At 38.1% G+C, this 16,280-nt stretch overlaps 1 protein-coding gene across 1 annotated transcript in view; it reads left to right on the plus strand.

The window, feature by feature from the left end:
• LOC146560777 (contactin-associated protein-like 4) overlaps positions 1-16,280 on the plus strand; it is a 78,298-nt gene that overhangs the window by 7,793 nt on the left and 54,225 nt on the right. Inside the window, exon 2 of the mRNA XM_085296221.1 lies at positions 10,161-10,271. Within this exon, the coding sequence (XP_085152347.1) occupies positions 10,161-10,271 (111 nt within the window). The remainder of the gene's footprint in view (positions 1-10,160; positions 10,272-16,280) is intronic.

The following is a 16,280-nucleotide window of genomic DNA, read 5'->3' on the forward strand; positions in this document are numbered from 1 at the left end:
AACGTAATGTATTCATAATTCAGAAATAATTTAGCTTGCCACATGTATGCTTTGTCATCCTCACATTCCTTTGGACTGCAAATCATCTTCTGCAACCTACCACACTCAGAGCTGCCACTGTAATTAGATTAGATGCAGCATCGTGGCAAATGTGAGAGCGGTTGAAATGCCAAAACATAATCTGATATTGAACACCTTGGGATAAAGCTGAGTCAAAGCTAAAACTTTGAGATGTAAGAGAAATGTATATCTGACAAGCAATTTAACGATTCAGTAAACGAGGCTGAAGAAATAGCAGAGAAAGATGAGTGTGCACCGTCAGAGTACTGAAACTTTCAGTTCCATTCATTTTATGTTACTTCACTATATAATCAGTTTGAGAATAGCATCCCAGCAGCTGGCAAAGATTCAAAGACAAAAATCTACACCAAACAGCTGAGAAAACTCCCACTGTAACTACTGTGACCCCAAATTATGAATAGGCTAAAACTTATGCATTTTACATAATAATAATTAGCTGGTGACATAAATATTTCTCACTGATTAAAATCTAGCATCATCTCATTTGAATTGTTTTCATCCTTCCCTCTCATGCATACTAATCCTTCTTCCAGAAGCAAGCAGAGAATTGTTTGTAATAATCATAAAATCTGTCAGAGGCGCAGACAGCCACGGTTATAAATGCGTCTCTCTGAGATGAGATAATGAGTAGCAAACATTGTTTCATTTAGGAAAAATCATATAAGAATATGATCAGTAACCTAATTCAGTTCAAGTTTAATGTGTAGAAAATAAGATTTCGCAGCAACACTTAAATAATTACAAATACATGCAAAATTAATTTTTTCTTCATAAATAAAAGAAAATATAACAGTTATTGTTGCATCAATGTTGCATCCTGTCATGTTGTTGGCTTTTTGGTGTATTCGTTGGCTTCTGGTTTCCATGTTTACTTTTCCTAGTTCTAGGGTCACTGCTTGCTACAGCCCATTTAATTTTAATGATATAGGTACACTAACCGGTCCCTTTGTCTGGTACCCCTGTTCAGCTGCTGGTGAACGTCCAAACCGAGCATCAAGATGGTTGAAGAAATACGATTTAAGTGACTTTGAATGTGAAATTGTTGCTGATGCCAGACAGACTTGGTTTGAAGATTTCAGAAATTGCTAATTGCTAATTGCTAATAAAAAAATATCCAATGAGCAGCACTTCTCTGAGCCAAAATGCCATGATGATGCCAAAGATCAGAGCAGAATAGCCAGACTGACAAGCTGATAGGAGGCCAAAAGCAACTCAAATAACCACTGTTACAAAGGTGTGCAGAAGATTATCTGTAAACGCACAACATGTCGAACCCTGAAGAACTACAGCAGCCGCAGAAGACCACAGCGAGTGCCAAGTGCTAAGAAAAGGAAAACTAAGGCTATAATGTGCACAGGCTCACTAAATTTGTCAATATGATCCGAACTCTCAGAGTAATGCTTCCAGTACCTTGTTGAATCAATACCATGAAAGTTAAAGTAGTTCTGAAGGCAAAGTGGGGTCCAAACTGATACTAGCAGTGATTGGTGAGTGTATATTCCAAAGATTTTCCTTGCGCTTGTTCCTTTTGTTGTTGTACTTCCTTCACATGTTTACATTGTGTTCACATGCTCAAAAAATTAAGTGAACCTTCAGACATTGAATCTTATTGAATGGAATTTTAAAGTTTTAAATCTCTACTAACATATATTGCGCACTTTGTTAAAAAAAACAGGAAAAGGTCAGTGGAAACCAAAATAAGCATTAACCCTTTGAGGATTGGTTTTTAAAGGGGGATATACTTAATTTATCCCAAATTTAGGAAATTACTAATATTATCAAGTTTTGAAGTATGTCCTCCCAACAGGAAGTCTTATATCCTCTCCTGTGTCAACAGACCTTACTAAAAATGTATTTGTGTGTAACGATGAATCCCTGCCAACTATAAAAGTGCTGATCATTAGTATATGGACTAATCTACTTGTGCATTACTAGTTCAGGAACCAATACAATGAGACACAAGAAAGAAAGGCAGATGAACGCTGTAAAATAAAATCTTTTGTTGATAGTTCTATAAACTCCTCAGGGTAGAGGCAGTAGCATGAAGCCATGATGAAGTATGGAGTTAAATATGGAGGTTAAGGCAGTTGGTGTAACTGTCATATAAGTTATGCACCCAATCTGTCTTTAACGCACAAATGTACAAAGATGAAATGGCTTCAGGTGTATAGCAACAGCTTAAGAGAAGTCCACGCTGTGCTGTCTTTGCACTGTTGTAAATTTATCTGCTGGTAAAATCCAGTTTTTGGAATTAGCCTCTTGGTTATTTTCTCAAATGGGAAATACTAAAAACTTGCAAAACGATAATAATAAAAATGTCATGCTGTGACAAAAAAAGGCTTCCTCTTCACGCATATATGATTAACTAGTAGCTCCCAGTTATTCCAGCAAATGACAGACTTAATGTGATGAGCTGAATATTCAGTATTTCAAAAATGCAAAACAGGAACCATCAACAAGCTCGGCCAGCAATGACTTGTTTTTGTTTTTTTAGTATGTTCCTTTTGATTTCTATGCCGCATTACGTGAGTAGTTGGGAGTCCAATATTTCATCAGTAATTGAAGTCTGTGACGTTTTGCATTGTTTTGCCGTATTCTGTAACCTTTCCGGCACTGAGGAACCAGGGGTTTCAGTTTTCTGTCACTGCAGATGGGATGGAAGTTAAACGTGTATGCAGAGTATTGCTCCTCTGGTACTCAAAGGATTACAGTCACCTGCACATCTCAAGTAAAGGTCTGTTTCTCACTTGAAAACATTTTCGTAATGTAGACAGCTCTCTTGATATGCTGCCAAAATCTTATTGAATCTAAATTTGGTCAGAAAATATGCTTCACCGAGCTGCTACTTTTTTCTTTGCCCTTGGCCTAAATTATATGCGAATGTGCCAAGGATTGTACCTAGGACATGCATGAGCGAACACAAGGTTTTGCAGCAGCATGAAAGACTTCTACCTGTCTTGTTCCCTAAATATTCCTGCAATGAGCACAAAGTAGTGATGTGCGGATCGATCCTGAAATATCGATTCCTCCGATACCAATCATTTATGTTCTAGAATCGATTCTCACATTAAAATATCGATATTTTAGTAATTTAGAGTAAATTTGTAGTTTATCATTAACAGGAACACAGTGGAAAGAAACTATATCATTCGGATTGTCTACATTCAAAGGAACTACTTCCTCTTCCGCCTTTCATAGTCATGTGCGAAATACGGCTGTATAAATGTCTCGCAGCCCCTTTGGCGCGCGCACTCACAACAATGGCTGAGCTTAATTGTGCGGACGTATTTTACCTCCACAAACAGCTGAGACGTGGTTTGCGATACATGTGGCAAAAAAAAGTGCTCCAAGAGTGAGGTGTTGTGGCCATACTAGGGAGACATTCAAGAGGTCTGTTGGTGCGGGGGTGGGGGGGGGCGTGATAAATACATTTTACAGGGTTTATTTATCGGAAAAAATACGTTAAATCACCGTTATTATTGGCCGGCCCGGAAACAGCGGGGGTGTCCAAATTCAGAGGCTGCTTCTACCTGAGGACCCGCCCTTCGCGGTCTAAAGAAAGCCGGGTTGTACATCACGAGCTCCCTCGGTGGAGGGTGAATACAACCGGGCGCTGACGTAAACTCTTCTGTTTAATCATTTTCTGTTTGACGTTTATTCAGCTTTGTGAAAACCCCGGAGGAACCCTCCTGAGGGATTAATAAAGTTACATTTAATTTAATCTAATCTACAGTAATAACTTTATTCTCAGCCAAACTGATTTACTCACGAACAAATAAAACACTGAAAAAGCCAAACAAGAACATTTTTAGGTTATCAAAGTGACTTATATATCATGTTTAACCTGAGTAGCGAAAGACCGCGGGGGTTTGAAGACGATGTGTCGGCTCAGATATTTGAAGTTTACACAGCTACATTCTCACCTGAAAATATGTTAAAAGTTTTTTTGTGACCCAGAAAGAGAAATAAGAGTGATATTAAAACTAAGTAGCTGCCGCCATTGTTGGAAACTGGAATTGGCTGGGCCGCGCTATGAATTCTGCGATATGGTTTTTCAATTTTGTTGTCCGGGTGGAAAATCGGGAGAAATTGGGGAGAATGGTGGCTCCGGGAGATTTTCAGGAGGGGCACTGAAATTCGGTATTCTCCCGGAAAAATCGGGAGGGTTGGCATGTATGGTTGTGGCAACATCACTAACCTTGTCAAACACCTCAGAGTAAATCATATCACAGAATATGACGAGCGTATGTTGAGACGAACTGAAGAGGAGGAGAGGGACAGGTGCTGCTAGGGTGAGACAGACGTCTCTCACGGAGTCCTTTAGTGCTGCAGGCAGACAAGGTGTTCAAATAGCACAACTTCAGGTTTTTTATTTCTATATGATGAACTCTGCATTATTAAGTGATAAGAACAAATAATCTGATGTCCTGTAATCATTATGACGCTATAATTTGAGATACAATAAATAAAATACGTTTTTGTACAAAGTATCGGTATCGGATCAGTATCGTCGATACCACCCTGAATATTACTTGGTATCGGATCGGAAAGGAAATCAGTGGTATCGCACATCACTAGCACAAAGATGCTTTGATATTGTTAGAATTCTGCACCATACACAGGGGTCAGGCCCTCCCACCAGGGGAGGAAGCCACAGTTTCTGCTCAGTGCAGGAGCCCAGTGGAGATTTAATGCGTAGCGCATTTCTACATATTTCTTTTCCTTTTTCTTCTTTGATTTCTCTCTGGTCTCTGTTTTATTTTATTTGTAACCAGAATTTCCAGAACCTTATATTTGCATACTAAAGAAAAACATTGTCTCTGTGAACTTATTTTTATCTGTTACTCTTAAAGAATGAACTGCGAAAATTCCTCAGTGATTGTGGTTCATTTTTTTTTAGAATTGAAGACGTGTGTAGGATGAGTGGTGAAACATCTTCCCGAACTCAAAGAACTCCGGTTGGCTTTATTGTACACGTCAACATGTACAAGTTATTATGTGACACATCCCACAGCTGCCACAGATTTGTCAGCGGCACAACTATAATGCAATTATTGCAATCCAGCACATTCTAAAATTGCTCTACTGGACTGAAATCTGGTGACAGTGAAAACCATTTCTGTACAGTGAACTCACTCTCATGTTCAAGAAGACAGTTTAAGAGTTAGATTAAATGTTTTCCTGCTGGAAGCAGCCATCAGAAGATGGGTATATGGTCATAAAGGGATGGACATGGTTACACAACAGTACTCATTAAAACGATACCCAACTGGTACTAAAGTATACCAAGAAAATATTCCCCCCACCGTTTTACCACTACGGTGATACATGGATCCATGTTGTTTACACTAAATTCTTTGTGTAGCCTCAGTTTCCCATCAGGAATGCAACCCAGTGTGGTCTTCTGCTGCTGTAGCCCATCTGCTTCAGTGTTTGATGTGTTCATTCAAACATGCTTTTTTTCATACCTTGGATATAACAATCGATTTCATTTGATTCTCTGTTGGATTTCTGTCAGTTTGAAGCAGTCTGGGCTTTCTCCTCTCACACAACAAGTCATTTTCATCTAGAGTAAGGTCTCAAGAACTCAAGAGATGGTTGTGTAGGAAAATCAAAGCAGTTTCTGAAATACTCAGAGCACATCTGTCACCAATAACCATGGCATATTCAAAGTCACAAAAATCACCTTTCTTTCCTATTCAGATGCTCGGTTTGAACTTCAGTAGGTGGTCTTGAACATGTCTACATGCCTACATGCTTTGAGCCATATGACTGGCTAAACTGAAATTTGTGTCAGCGAGTAGTGACTGTATTTCTGAAGGTGTTACACGATCAATAGAAACAGCAATGTAACACAGTCTAACACAATATCCAGCCTCAAATATAACTCTACTTAACATCAGCATTAAGACATTATGTGTCATTGTTAGGTATTTGAAAATAAATTACTCATGTTGCCTCTTTAAAAAAAAGAAAGAAAGATGTAATACGCTTTGCAAGATATGACTTGCCCTGGATACTGTGTTTGACAGTGAACTGAGCTACTGACCGGCAGTTTCTGAGTGGATAAGCATCCGTTTCAAACAATACCAGCATGCCAGAGGTGTTTATAACAAGGCAAGACTGGAAACATTTTTTTTAGCATTCAGTCGCAGCTCAGGAGCTATTCAATAGGCAGGCTCCTGTCTCAAGCCAGAGATACATGCTGGAATGAAGGCACGCAAGTCAGAGCAGAAGAGAGATCTCCCCGATGAAATGCCCCATTCTGCTACCTATATACACTAGCAAAAACGTGACATTACGAAGCTTATTTTTAATTAAAACACAACTGAAGACACACATACTTAATTGGGTCTGTGTAAGCGCGCCATCATGAAAAAATGCAGTCCTGAGATCCCAACTGTAGTGGGAAGTACCACAGGGATGGATTTAAGTACTTCAACAGGTGTTTAGAAGTCTGTCTTTCTCTCTTTGGACAGATTTGTCAATACAAGTAGTCCCTAGGTGCTCACAAATAGAAATATAAACATCGTAATGGTCATTGCTGCCGGTGTGATGTTACTGCAAAATGGTCTCTGGTGCACATAATTCACAGTGATCCAGAGACTCCACTATTATCTGTATAATAATTTATCACCTAGTAAGGCTGAGGCCTGTCAAGCTAGCACTCCATTACTAGCCCTAACACCCAGTCCTCTGAGAGCCTACACTGTCTGCTTCTACATGGTGTTAAAAATATGCTAAGGCTGGAAACATAAATCTGGAAAGAAATAACCAAAAAAGTGAGTATAATGAGTACCAGAGAATTTAATTGTACTGTGTGGTCTCTGTTTTATGTCTTAACTCTTCCATGAGAAACTGAGCTCCAGTTGAGTAAGCAGTAAGTGTTCAGAGCCAGCTTAATTCATTATGCACAATTCTGTGATTGTCTATGCAGCTTCACAGCTAACAACACCAGCTACTGGACCTATAAAATGTTATGATTGCGTGAGTGCAGACCTAATAGTTAAAGTTAGTTAAACTTAAGTTTTCTTAAGAGAAGCCCTTAAAAGGTATTACAACCATTAGAATCAAATTTGGAAAAATTACAACATTTATCAATCCACAGGTTTAGCTTCATATACATGAGTGTGAAACAGCAGAAGAAGAAGTTCTATTGGGCTTAGTTAGGTTGTGACACTCAGGAGGCAGCTGACAGGTACAAAAAGGACAGTTGGAGTGAGGTCCTTGCAGTACGTGAAGCAAAAACTTGGATGTAGCAGGAGTTTGGGTAGGCCATCGAGCAAGACTTTCAGCCAACATCACGGCACTTCTGAGAAACCGTCAGGTAACTGCAGAAGGGCAAGCAACCTCCTTTTCAAAGTGTATACAGTGGGGACAGAGTGGTGCTGACCTTAACTGAGGTTATAGTCAGTTGTTGCAAAGAATACTTTAAAGAATGTGAGAGGAATTGAGGAGATCCTCAAAGTGGAAGCAGAGCAGGGGACGATGGGGATGACTCGCTTATCAGGGTGGCCGAGGTCACTGAAGCAGTCAAAAAGTGACAAAGCTTTGCTTTGGGTTTCTTAAAGTTGACTGACACACCTCTGCAGCGTCAGATAGACGTTAGGGATAGTGCCTCTGTATTGACACCGGACAGTGGTCACCCTTTTTAAGAAGTGGAACCAGGAAATGTGGTCCAGTTTCAGAAGCATTGCACTCCTCAGCCTATGACTTTATCCTGTGCTTTCTGTTGCTAAATGTGCATAGGTGAACTCAGTGAAGGTCTTTAATTTCAACCCACAAAAAGCTGCATTTCAAATATGTAATAAATGAATAACTGGACACTGAACAAAATAAATAAGAACAAGGTATCGAAGTTCTCTTTAAATTTCTTTTTAAATGGACACGAGAAATTTCAAATATATTTTAAATCATTAAAATGTTGACATTCAAGAATGCCTGAAATATCTTGTATTATAATGTTTCATAGGAGTTCGAACAATATATTCAAAGATACTGATTATTATTATTGCAGTTTTGAATTATATCTTTATCACATATGTTTGCTGGAAATACAACCAACGCCTAGTCATCCTGCATCATCACATTCTGCCTATTTGTGAAATACCTGTCTCACTATGTAGAATGTCACCTTTGCTTTTAGTCCTTGATGCACTTAATGCAGCAATATTTTTCCTGAGAAATTAAAACAGTTGTGTTTTAAGGCACAAGGTCTAGATTTGGAAGTTAGCAGGGTGTTGTGGTTAATGTCCTGTTTGGACATTTGTGTTGCAAGTTTCTTTTTTTACTTAAAACTAACTAAAACTACATGGTCTGGTTTAACTTAAATAAATGTTTGAAAAAAATCAGGAAAGCGTGACGTATGAGCACCCATATGTGACTAGTTGGAAGTGAGCTATCCATCTCACTACTGTCGCTACACACTGCCGCTAAAGGACACCTTGTATTCAAAATTAGCTTTGACAGCAACACAGAAATGGGAACCGACTACATAATAACTTCTCCGCTTAAAGAATCAAATGATCTCTTACTCATGAAAACTTTATTTCTTATCTTTGCATAATTTTAGACACACAAAACCACAAACAGTACACATTATACCTCTCTTTCATATTAATTTCCAACCTTGGCATTCTTGGAAATCTATATAGGTATTTTGTTTCGTGTAGGCAATGGCACAAACACCATGGTATGCCTAAACATATATACGGTTTTAATCTTCGGTGTTTCACCGAAAGAAGATCTGTTTACACCTTAATTTTCAAGTCCAGACTCTAAGTGTCTTTTTCATACACATTGAAAGGGGATGAAAAATGCAGCTGTCAGCTTCACCTCTCTCAGTTGATAATTGAAAAGATAGACTAGATGGCACTTTCATTCAGGAAGGGGTGGGGTGAAAAACTAAAAATATATTGCAAATCATCAATTGTCATAGGAACAGGAACACCTGACTGTAGACAACTGTGGAAGTCCTTTCAAGTATCAAGGAGACATTAGTAGATTTTTATAATTATGCATTCTCTTTAAGTTGCTCCCCTTTATCAGCTGCCAGACACAGGTGCTTTTGTTTGGAGATGAAGTGCACAGATGTAGATCTTTCAGAGTAGAATCTTTAAAAAAAAAAAAAAACATTTTATGCAAATAATCTTTAAACTGTGTAAACACACAAATGCCTTTTACGCTTTATCAAAAAGTTCAATTGTATTTAGCTTCTGATCATTTTTATCCTTAATGTCAGTACTTTTGTTTATAATCCAGAGTAATTTTGTACTTGATTTTTAATGCTTTACTTTTTACATTGCAAAAATCGCTGTACCGTGTTGTTTAAGCACAATTAAAATGATGAAAGTGAAAGCAAAGTCAAACTTTCTGTCTAATTTCCCAGAACAGGCAGAAATCCAATATCAAAGCAGGAAGGCAAAGTCTGATTAAATCTTGACTAAACAAAGCTTAAGATGCTTCATTTATATAATCTCACCAAGAGATATCTCTCTCTCCAAGCTCTCTAAGATATTTGGCTCCCGGCCACAAAGATCATCTAGCAGGAGGATTTAGCTGAAGTCCAATCCTCAAGTCACTTCAGCGGATTACTGAACATTTTAGTTTGTTAAATAACTGTTTATCAGACATGAATGCACAAAAATCTGCATATTTCTTTTCTTTATTGCTTATAACTGACAAAATGTTGCCTTGAACTTATGCTTGCAGTGTTTTTTTAAATGAACGTAAAAATGTAATTATGTATATTCATGTAATCCTTGGAGAAACTGATAAAGCTGAAAGATGCTGCTGAGTCTGTAAATTGAAAGAAAGGCTAAATGTTGTATCGTACCACACTCGGCATCAATTTAATATAGTCAATAAGAATTAGACAGTATGAGTAGCCTCACATGACATGACTGATCCACTCCACTGTTGGCCATTATGTTAAATGAATGTGTTTTGTCAGATGGCGAGAACACTACACAGCTTAAAGCTAATCATGAACATTAATCTCTATTGTTGTTTACCATTTGCAACAATGACGAGGTGTATGCTCACCTATTGTTTTAAATTATGTGTTCTCTGATTCTCAGAGGTGTGTCACAGTCCGCTAGTATCCAACCTGCCACCATCATCGTTCAGGAGCTCATCACAATTATCCGGCAGCCATGGACCCGGCTTTGCCAAGCTGAACCGGAGAGAAGGTGAGTAACAGTAATTACTGCATTTGTCTTGGCTGAAATGTTTTTGATCAATAAATCAAACTCCATTAGCTTTCCACATGGATTCTCCTAAGTGTTGTTCTTAGGGCACAAGGTAGGCATTACTTTTCATATTAATACTTACTCAAACGAAAGTGTGAAACTGTGTGATATGAGCGATTCTGCAGATTTTAGCAACTCCATCCACTGCTGTGTTTCAGCAACCCATGTACAACTGTCAATATGAAATTGGAGGGCATAACTCTAAAAGGAGCTGTTGTTAAGAAGCTAGATAAACTAAAGTTTAGTTTTTCTATATAGCACAGATTCACAAACACTTATATTATGGTAAAAAGCCCCTTAACACCTACAATATTAGAGAGTTAATGCCAATGATTTAACAGTCCTTTTTGCACAAGGACAGCATGATGCTTGGGAGCAAGATAGCTCTGAAATAACCAAGGCTCAAGTAGCAGCAGTCATCTCCCTCCCACACACTGGAGGCTTAGGGGTAAAGAAAGGAAAGAAAAGCAATACCTCTGTACAGGACAGAGTAGACAATGCAGTTGTGGCAGAGATTGCATGCAGAGTTTAAAAAAAATAAATAAATAAAAATTGAGAGTCATTGAGAGTCCCACTGAAGTTTCAGTCTATTGCAACTTGACCCAGCCCTAACTATAAACTCAATCAAGAAGTTTTAAGCCTAATTTCCTGAACTCAAACTAGGAATAGTTTTCACAGCAGAGTAGACCAATAGCTAAAAGTTCAGCCTCCCATTTTATTTTTGGAAACTCCTGCAAGTAAGCCTGCAGTTTGAGAATGATGTACTATGACTAAATATTATGGGCTGATCATTCAAGAGTTTGAATCCCTTCTACTCACAAATTAAATCTGGCATTGACATTTAGGAGAAATATGATCTCTCTCCCTCCTCCCTGTTAGTGCTCTCAGTGTGGTTTTTAAACTCAACTGAATAACTTCACTGGGAGCTTTGAGAATAAGCTAATAACAAGAAATTATTATGTATAGGCTAGAAGTTAGAAATGCATGGACTAGAATATAACCAGTGTTGTAAGTGGTGGAAAAGGGACAAAAATTAAGAGGTTTCAATGCAAAACTTAATAAACAACCTGAACCTAAGTTAGTTGGATTATAGAAGTCAGTCACAAATCCAAAAAACAAATATAAACAGCAGAATCAAAAGTCACCCAGCAAACATGAGGGACGACAACAACCAAGCAAGGGACACAAAAAAATCTAACAGAGGTCAGAGGAAATATATGGCTATTTATACACTAAGTTAATTAGGACAGAGTGGAAACACCAGGGGAACAAGACACAGCTGAACCAAGTCTGAAAATGAGACATGAGGGGGTGTCCAAATTCACGGGCTGCATCCTCCTGAGGCCGCATTTGTAGGCCAATTACGTCACAGCGATGCGACGAAGGCTGTCCAAATTCGTAGACTCAAATGCAGCCGACAAATGCATCCTCATTTTCCCCGAATTTGAAGGATGGGTTGGTGTGTCCTTCGTGGCCTACCATATCCCAGAATTCATAGCGCGGCTCAACCAATTCCGTGTGTGAATTATTTAGGACCCAAGATGCGGCAGCTCTGGTGCAAGTGAGTTTATTTAGCAAAAGTAGACACAAACAGAGATGGTGAGGGTGAGCTTAAAACTAAGAAAGCCTAAACTGGGAACAACTAAGGAAAAACAAACCTGAAATTTTGAGACAAGAAACCGAGATACAGGGAGACGGCGACGAGGAGGCGAAGAAGAACATAGGGAAAAACCACACAGGATGACGGCGGGAGAAACGCAGACGAACCAGCAACTAACAGAGGCAGACACAAGATTTAAATACACAGAAGGATAACGAGGGAATGAGACACAAAAGGAGGGCACAGCTGGGAGTAATCCGGCCTGACGAGACAGGGGAAAAGTAAAGTGAACACACTGAGATCAGACACAGATCTTCAAAGTAAAACAGGAAACACATACACGTAATGACATAACCCACAACCTTAACACAGACTGGGGGACACAGAACATAGGAACATGAACCATGAAACAGAAGAGTACAAACACCCAAGGTAACCAAAACCACAGAATAATAATAATAAACTAAAACATAAACACGGAGTCACAGACTCCGGATCATGACAGGTACTAAGTTTTAAAATTACTCTTATTACTCTTTCTGGGTCACAAAATAAACTTTTAACATATTTTCAGGCGAGAATGTAGCTGTGTAAACTTCAAATATGCTCAGTTTATCAAGATATCACATGTTTGCAAAACGTCTTCGGAGACGTCTGTTATCCACCAGCTTGATAGCTAGCCGGAAGAAGTATTATAAGTGACATTTTCAATGCTCATATTTCAGTCTGTGCTTTCACCGGTGCCTTCTAGTATAAAAGGAATCCTGGGCTTGCAAGACTTTTAAAATAGAAGGTGCGATCCTCCAAAATAGATTCATAGAGCGTTCTCCTATTGTGTCAAAGATATTATATATTTCTTAAAGCTAATAAAAATCAAATAATGGATTTGAAAGCTTCTGAAACCTTTTCATATTTCTGTGACTCACCACTGAATCCTATGATGAAAAATAGAGTGGATGCAATCATTTATTTATTTATCTGCTTATTCAAATCAATAACTTTTCCATCTTATTAAATACTGTTATTTGACCAGAATTGGGACACTGATGCAAAATGTAACCAGCTATGGGAATCCTTTCCACTCTGATCAAGTCATAACTTTTTAAAATGTATCCTCTTCACGCAGATGTATAGATTTTATTGTAGATAAACATTCTCATTTTCACTCTTTAATTCCACTGGTGGGTTGAGCGAATTTCCTGAACACGCCTCAGAGGTAGCTGTCTTTAAACCAGATGTATGCACTTCAGAACCCCAGGATCCTGCCATCTCATTGGCATTTACCAACATTTTGTTGTTTTAGATTAAAATTTTTCATGACATCTACTCGTCATCTCAGGAAACAGGCTCAAAGGTAACAGGCAAGGTTGGTGATGTAGTTAAGCCAAAGAGTGTTACAATAGTTTAACTATTCTATCCCTCCCTCTGCTATACTCACAAGTATTCACATATAAAATTTAGAAGTTTAACATTAATAAATTATTGCTGCATCATTGTCATTTTTTTAACTCTCCAGTGTTTTCCTTGAGCAGATGTAGAGGGAAGCTCTCCTTTGTTTCTGCTCTGATGGTGCAGCAGCGCGTCTGATGGTGCAGCAGCACGTCTGATGGTGCAGCATGCAACATTAAAGACACATTTCAGCTGGATTCACAGCTGACACCTTGTGATTTGACTAATCGGCAAAGAGAATATTTTGCAAACACATTAGAAGATAGAGGTCAACAACTGAATGTGTGGCTACGTGGTCACTGGGAAAAATTTTTGGTGCATCAGTCACCATCATTTGGCTGCTTTACACTCAAACCAGAGACATAAATCAAAAAGGAAATTTGATGTCTTTGTCTTTGACACAACTCAGGATGTGAATGATTTTCACCACCTAACAGACAGCAGGAAGCGCAGCCTGCAGGTTTCTGTTTCCTTGGTGTGTTTGATGGCAAAAGCTGTGAGCAAACACACCCACTGTGTTTCTCCACTTCTGTCAACCTGTTCCGTTTGTTTACGGATCCGAGTTTGATCTGCATAACAGAAGATGTGTTGCTTCTGAAGGAAGATTAAGTACATCTGAACAACATCAGTTAGTTTTTCTTTTTTTTTTCCCCGCACGGCTAAAAAAAAATCACCAAGGAGATGAAGATAGAAGAAAACTTGGAATAAAAACGAAACTGAAGCTAATGATGTGCGTCAGATTTTGTGCAAACAAGAAACTACCATTTCTAAATCAGAGCACTCATTTTGCCTGTACATGTGTACTGTGTCACTCTATGGTACTTAATTTGGCTCCACATTTTGTTTTGGCATATTGTTACACTGGATATCCTTCGTGATGCAACCCGCAAGTTAGTGAAGTTTCACTTGTTAGGGAAATATGTTACCCACCATAGGGCCTTACTCATATTGATTGGTATATACACATGCACAGCAAGATACAGCTGATTTGCATGCAAAGTGTACAATATGTTTTAAACATGAGACAGTATGGAGCCTCTGAGCTGAGAGGTTTAACTGTTTGCTAATACAGAATCTTGCAGGCTCTACTGTTTAGTATCAGTGAGGATTTAAGTTATTGCTAATAATAAGAAATGCTTCATTTACTTATCTCTTGCACTAACAGCTGGGATCATTAAGGTTACAAAGCCTTATTAGTTTTCTAAATCTAAAGCTGAATTACTATGGATTCCTTAACAGATTGCATTTCGTTTTGAAAGTATTAACACAAAAACTAGAAAGAATCCAAAATTTGTCCATGTTAACAGATTAATTAACCAGAGCTGCTTTTATTTTAAAGTCCCAACTGTTCTCCAAAGAAATCAGTGAATAAATCAGCAGCTTCTGTTCATTTACGTCTCCTCCAGCTGCTGCTAACACTCCTCATACTCTATAGTTATTCTCTAAGGAGCCACCTTATTCAGAGTTAATTTACCAGCACATTTAGCAGACTCGTATGGAACAACACAGATGTTTAAGAGAAATGGATTGCTAATTTTGCTTCGAATCACTGCGCATCAGTCTTGTTGCACTGTTAACCCCAGCATTAGCCTGTGAGCAACCATGATTATGCAAATGTTGCCTAAACCTCTAACTGGCCTTCTTCATATCCTAAAACAGTTATTGTTTCCTTATTTTACTGTATTTTGTTTATTATTTTTTTGCAAATTTAATTTAAATATTTGGGAACAAATTATTGGAAAAATAAAATGGAGCTACCATGTGTTTATTATTTCTATGATTTCTAAAAAATAAATAAATAAAAATGAGCTGAAGGAAACAAACTGTTTAAACATTAACTGATTTCCCACCAAAATCAAATCAGAAAAACTGCTTTAACATTTAGAAACGTGCACAACCTATTCAGCCATGTAATTCTGTGTGAACTGCAGGCTAATCAGGAGTACTTAAATTAGATGAGAGTAAATGCAGGGGTGCACTGAAAACAGATCTCATCCAAGAAGAAGAAAAGTTTATCCTACTGTAGCTTGCCATGTCAACATATACTGTGAAATCTCAGAAGTAATGAAATAATGATTACTGTTGTTTTTACTGTAATAGTAACAATAGTCATAAGAATGCTAATCTTGTCATATCACCTACCTTCATGATATCATTTTTTTTCTCCAGTGTCCAGCATGGACACCAGCAAACGCTGCAACCAGTGAAACTGTCACAAATATTAAACCAAACCTTCACAGTCCCGGGTTCTTGTTTACTTTTTATTAAGTTTTGGTTCTTGTTTAGATTTTACTGTTTGCTTTTATATTTGTCTAAATTCTTATTGTTTCATTCCCCCCCTTATCAGTTCCCAAGTAGCATATCCTCTATTCCTGCCTTTATTCCTCCCATTAGAGATGGGATCAGAGGAGGCGAGGAAAAGATGCAAAAGGAGAGGAGTCAAAGCAAACAAAATGTAACAAAATGAGACCTGTTTGACTTGGATCAAATATTTTAAAGTGTCAATTAATTATGATGTTTGATGCAATCGGATCATAAATAGTTTTGTTCATCGCCCAACTACATCTCTACTTTATGACATATAATAGTATTAATGATATTTTTTACATTTATGACTACTTTTAATTCATTTCACAACATGTGATAAGATATTATACCTTCTTTTGAATATACACGGAAACAGGGCTGTCAAAGTCCAGTCATATGATATGAATCATATGAATAAAACCAGTGAGTTGCTAAAAGAGCACTCGTGGTTTGTTTACAGTAGTGCTCCAGTCTTTGGGTTTGTCTGTCCTGACTTAATTTTTTCCACCTGCCCCATGTACGTCCCCATGTATGTCCTCCATGTGTGCATGCATTCTCTTTGTCAGATCATGTTGGACTTTTGTAGAGCCAAA

Source organism: Mchenga conophoros, linkage group LG13, assembly GCF_057382185.1.
Source record: "Mchenga conophoros isolate Kocher_MC1m ecotype Shallow Benthic linkage group LG13, M_conophoros_male_GT1.1, whole genome shotgun sequence".
NCBI lineage: Eukaryota > Metazoa > Chordata > Actinopteri > Cichliformes > Cichlidae > Mchenga > Mchenga conophoros.